The 5,711-nt window shown below is 42.6% G+C and overlaps 1 protein-coding gene across 1 annotated transcript in view; it reads left to right on the forward strand.

Moving 5' to 3' along the window:
- Positions 1 to 4,666: 4,666 nt before the first annotated feature.
- The window catches only part of STAP2 (signal transducing adaptor family member 2), a 22,610-nt gene continuing 21,565 nt past the window's right edge, over positions 4,667 to 5,711 (forward strand). Inside the window, exon 1 of the mRNA XM_042478864.1 lies at positions 4,667 to 4,720. Coding sequence (XP_042334798.1) covers positions 4,667 to 4,720 — 54 coding nt within the window. The remainder of the gene's footprint in view (positions 4,721 to 5,711) is intronic.

Consider the following 5,711-nt stretch of genomic DNA (forward strand, 5'->3'; position numbering starts at 1 on the left):
AAGGAGGGGGCAGAGAAGACAAAGGGAAGGAGGAGGAGGGAGGGAAGGAGGGAGGGAGGGAGAGAAGAGGAGGGGACAGGGAGGGCAGGAAAGGAGAGGAAAAGCAACTGAGAGAGAGAAAAGGAGGAAGGAAAAGCAAAAAGGAGATGGAGGTGAACTTCTGTAAATACTCATGTCTAGAAATAAGCTGGGTCAGCTTATCCACAGGTCAATGCAAGTACAGTATTTTAGGCCTCATTCCCACTACCTTTTAAACCGGATCACGATTCGGTTCGAAGTGGTTCAAACGACCCCGGTTCCCACTTAATCCTAATTGCTGAAGCGATTCCAAAAGGGGGACCCCATGCGCTAGACCCATCTTTTTGACACTGATTTTTTTCCACTTCTTTTTCGATAAATCAATTCTGTGCAAGTGTGAACCACGAACGGATCGGACTCGATTCACATTTCCCTTTCGGCCGGCTGGAACCAAATCATTTTGAATTGATTTCTTGTTCATTTCTGTCGGGTTACCATTTGATGCAACAACCTGTCAGAAAATGCAATCGGGGCAAATGCAGTGGGAACCACAATCCAATGTCGAATCGATCCATCGATTTGGATCGCACACCGATTTATCTGTAAGTGGGAATATAGCTCTTCTCCAGTTCTGAGTAGAGTGGCAAAACATAACAGCCGAGTTCGTCCTGGGAGCACCCAAAAGAAGCACCAGCCCCTTCTGCTCTTTCCACTGTGATGCTGCGTCTGGCCTTTTTGAATGCTTTGGTGGGAAAATGGAAGTTGTGGTACCTCTTTGGATCTGAATAAGATGTTTCTGTATAAAGACAGTAAACTTCATCCTTTATATCCTTGTTGCATGTTCCTAAATGTTGTCCTCAACTTATCCATGAGTCATATCAAAATCCATAATTTTGGCCCCAAAACCTGCCCTCGACTTATACATGCGGTCGACTCATAGTCAAGTATATATGGTAAATGAGAAGAGAATGGAGGAGGAAGAGAAGGGAAGGAAGGAAGGAAGAGGAGGAAAAGAAAGAAGTGAAAGAGAAAGAGAGGAAGAAGAGGAAAGTAAAACAACAGAGAGAAAGGGAGGAAGAAAGGCAAAAGGAGAGGAAGAGGAGAGAGAGGAAAGGAAGGAAGGAAGGAAGAAACTAAGTGAGAAGAAAAGTGAGGAAGGAAGAGAAGAAAGAAAGGGGGAAGGAGGAAGCAAATGAGGAGGAGTTGGAGAAGCGAGAAAAAGGAGGAGGAGGAAGGGAGGGAAGAACAGCAATAGCTGTGACAGAGAAAAAGGAAGAAAAGAAAAAAGGTGGAGGAATGGAAAAAGGGATAAGAAAAGAGAGAAGGATAGAAAGTAATGGGAGAGAAAAAGCAAACAAGGAAGGAGGGAAAGGAGTACAAGAAAGAGTACAAGGGGAAAGAGCGAAGAATGAGAGGAGCTGAAGGAAGAGAGTTGATGAAAAGAGAAAAAGAAAAGCAGGGAAGAAAGAGGGGAAAGGAAGCTGGAGAGCAAAAGAGGAACAAAGAAAGGGAAACGGAAGATGGAAGGAAGAAAAAGGATGGGAAGAAAAGGAAGGCAAAAGAGGAGGAGAACATAAAGAGTGTCTGGACCTGAGAAACTGCAAAATGTGGTCAGTTCCTTCTAAAGTAATCTGTGTGATGAACTGGGTGACCCTTTTGTACCTTCCATAAAATGTCCTGGGAGTGCATTTCCCAGCAGCCAAGGGCAAGGAATGATGGGATGTGTAGTCCAACAACATCTGGAGGGCCATAGGACTTCCATCCCTGCCCTAGAGTTTATTTCAGATCACTTGGGCAACTCACAACAACAAAAAGCAAACATAAAATGTCCAAACAGGGAGGCTATAATAAAAGGGGGGGGAAAACAGTACAATAAGAATACCAAGAAAAACAAACAGGCATTCCAGGTAAAACATTAAAGGAAACTCGTAAAAGAAATCTCTGCCAGAACAAGGTTTGACACAGCAAAATGCTGTCGAAGAGAGCGGCAACTGAGCTTCTGGGGCAAAGGATATGGGTTTAAGGGCTTTCAGGGGTTTTCCCATATTCCTCTTAATGGAAAATCATGAGGACTAGGACCAATGGCTGGCACTGCACTTCGAACTCGCGTCTTCCTTCATGGCCTGGTTGTTGTTGTGTGTCTTCATTTCCGACTTACGGCGACCCTAAAGCAAACAGATCGTGGGGGTTTCTTGGCTAGATTTGTTCAGAGGGGGTTTGCCATGGCCTTCCTCTGAGGCTGAGAGAGTGTGACTTGCCCATGTTCACACAGTGAGTGTCCATGACCAAACGGGATTCGAACTCTGGTCTTCCAATGTCCAAGTCCAACACCGAAGCCTAGGGAACAACTGATAACCCACCTGGGCAGGTGTTAACGTTTGGCCATAATGCTGAAAAGGGGTTTTCGGACCCATCTTCCTGCTCAGAGGCAGCCGCACATACATTGCAAACCTGCTCAGAAAAGGGAAGGATCCACCTTCTTCCATCCGCACACCACTTCCTCCTGCGAGGCCTTAAAAGTAACACAAAAGTAAGATTTGGTGGAACGTCAGGTGCTTTTTTGGTACCCGAGTTCCTCATTCCATTGCAAATGCTCAAACAGACATTTCTGCATGCGGCGGCTTACAAGGTCGGTTCCACTTTGCCTTACGGATATTCATAGAATCGCTCCAGGATCGACATTCAAAATGACCTTCCTAGATTAGAAAGCTGAGCCAAAACTAACAAAATGAATGTCAGCCGGGAGAAATGGAAGGTGCTACACTTTGGGAGGAAATAAAATCATGAAATGCATAGGTATAGCATGGGGGACACCTGGCTTGACAACAGTAAATGTGGGCCACAAGTTGTACATGAGCCAACAGTGTGATGCAGCAGCAACAAAACCCAATGCGATTGTAGCCTGCATCAATGGAAGTATAGGCTTCATTCCCACTATCTTTTAAACCGGATTGTGAATTGGTTCAAACGAAGTTCCCACTTAATCCGAATCGCTGAAGCGATTCCAAGAGTAGAGCCATGCGCTAGACCCATTTAACCCGCGTCTTTTTGATGGTGATTTGTTTCCACTTCTTTTTTGATAAATCAAATCTGCGCAAGTGTGAACCACATGCGGATTGGAATCGATTCAAATGTGCCCTTCGACTGGCTGGAACCGAATCATATTGAATCGAATCATTTGTGAATGGGAACCACAAGTGGATTGTTTTGGAGGGGGAAAATGCAATCGGAGCAAATGTAGTGGGAACCACACTCCACTATCAAATTGATCTATTGATTCGGATCGCGCACCGATTTTTGTGTAAGTGGGAATGAGGCCATAGTGTCTAGATCAAGGGAAGTAATAGCGCCATGCTCTTCAGCTTTGGTCAAGCCCCACCTGGAGCACCACAATTCAAAAAGGATGTTGACAACTTGGAGCGTATCCAAAGGAATACAACCAAAATGGTGAAAGGTCTGGAAACCATGCCCTCTGAGGAGCAATTTAGGGAGCTGGGTATGTTTAGCCTGGAGAAGAGAAAGTTAAGAGGTGATCCAATCGCCCTGTTTAAAGATTTGAAGGTCTCCCAGTGGGTTTCCACGGTCGAGCCGGGATTCGAACCCTGATTCCCGATGCTCAAACTACTACGCCACGTTCTTTTTTCGATGTTCTCTTTTCCTTGTGTGTGCTTATGTACAAAAATACAATAAAGCAATTAAAAAATTGCAGAAGTACAGAACAGTCTGGGAGGGGAAGCATTAGAGGGGTGTGTGTGTGTGTACACACAGCAACAATCCTAGATGTCTTGTTCCTCCATAGCTACACTTCTGAACCTTCTGGTTTCTTGACTGCAGTCTCCTTTCTGATTCATGAATGAGGCGAGGTATGAAAAATCTTGATTAATGCCAATGTCTTCAACCTTTAAAGTCATGTAAGTCATTGCAGAGGTGCTGGAGTCTCCTTCTTTGGAGGATTTCAAACAGAGGCTTTGATAGTGTCTTGCAAAGTAGAACGGGGTTCGAATGGATGACCCTTTGGAGCCCCTTCCAAATCTATGATCCTATGATTCATGTTTTGTTCTTGTTTTCTTAATGCTCACTTTCTTCCTTGACTTTCTTCCGCAGTTGTGCCAAGCCTTTGCTGTTTTCGGCTAGGAGTACAGTGTCGTCTGCATAGCTTAGATTGCCGACGTTCCTCCCGTTTTTGCTTCTCTTTCCTCCGAATCTACTCCTGCTTTACGTACGACATTCTTTTTAAAAAGAGAAATATTGGCCAGCCACCCAGGAAAGACCAGGTCCGTCCTGCTTTGCTGTCTTTTGCAGGGATTTGATGTGTCAACAACGCCGGGGAGGGAAGTTTTTCCTGGCAGGGAGTCAACGATGGCATTTTTCTTGCCAGTTTCTGCCGTTCAGTTTCCTCTTAAAGGCACAGCTAGCAAGAGCTGAGTTTTGAATCAGGAATCCTTGTTCAGAGATTGGCACGGCTGTGGTCTGTGGATGCTGGGAACTATAGTCCAGCAACATTGCTCTTGCAAGCTCTGCAAAAAATAAAGTGTGTGTATTTGAGTGCAGAACTTGGAAGCGATGGGTTACAAGTAGCATTACTACTTATAAGTAACGTGGAACTACATTTGGGAAACCTTGTTCCCTGTATGAAGTTAGATGTAGCATGGAACTACTTGGCAAACCCCCTCGGAGCAAAATCTTGCCAAGAAAGCTACAGGTAACAATGTTTCTTGCAAGTAGTTTCATGCTATTTGTAACTTCTTCCAGGGAACAAGGTTTCCTGGAATTAATTCCATGTTATTGCAACTTTTTACATAGTACAATGTTTCCTGAATGTAGTTCCATGTTATTTGTAAGAAGTTACAGACAACAATGTTTCATATAAGTAGTTCCTTGTTACTTGTAACTTCCTGCAGCCAACAATGTTTCTCAATGTAGTTCCATGTTACTTGTAAGCAGTTACAATAATAATCTTTCATATAAGTAGTTCCATGCTACATTTAACTACATAAAAGGAATAATGTTTCTGAATGTAGTTCCATGTTACTTGTAAGTAGTTACATACTAATGTTTCATAAAGTAGTTCCATGCTACATCTAACTTTATACAGGGAACAAAGTTTCCTGAATGTAGTTCCATGTTACTTGTAAGTGTTACAGATAATAATTTTCATATAGTAGTAGCCATGTTGCCACTAATTTTGCAAGGAAAAATGTTTCCTGAATGTTACTTGTAAGTAAATAAGTTACTTGTTCCATGTTACTTGTAAGCAGTTACAGATATTAAGTTCATAAGTATTCCATGCTACATCTAACTTCATAAAAGGAATAATGTTTCCTGAAGTAGTTCCATGTTACTGTGAGTAGTTACAGATAATAATGTTTCATATAAGTAGTTCCATGCTACATTTAACTTCATACAAGGAACAATGCTTCCTGAATTAGTTCCATGTTACTTGTAAGTAGTTACACATAATAATGTTTCATACAAGTAGTTCCATGCTACATCTAACCTCATACAGGGAACAAGGTTTCCTGAATGTTACTTGTAAGTAGTTACTGTTCCATGTTACTTGTAACAGTTTCATTTTATGTTCATATAGTAGTTCCATGCTACATTTAACTTCATCACAAGGAACAATGCTTCCTGAATGTAGTTCCATGTACTTGTAAGTAGTTACACATAATAATGTTTCATACAAGTAGTTT

Source organism: Sceloporus undulatus, chromosome 7 (assembly GCF_019175285.1).
Source record: "Sceloporus undulatus isolate JIND9_A2432 ecotype Alabama chromosome 7, SceUnd_v1.1, whole genome shotgun sequence".
Lineage (NCBI taxonomy): Eukaryota > Metazoa > Chordata > Lepidosauria > Squamata > Phrynosomatidae > Sceloporus > Sceloporus undulatus.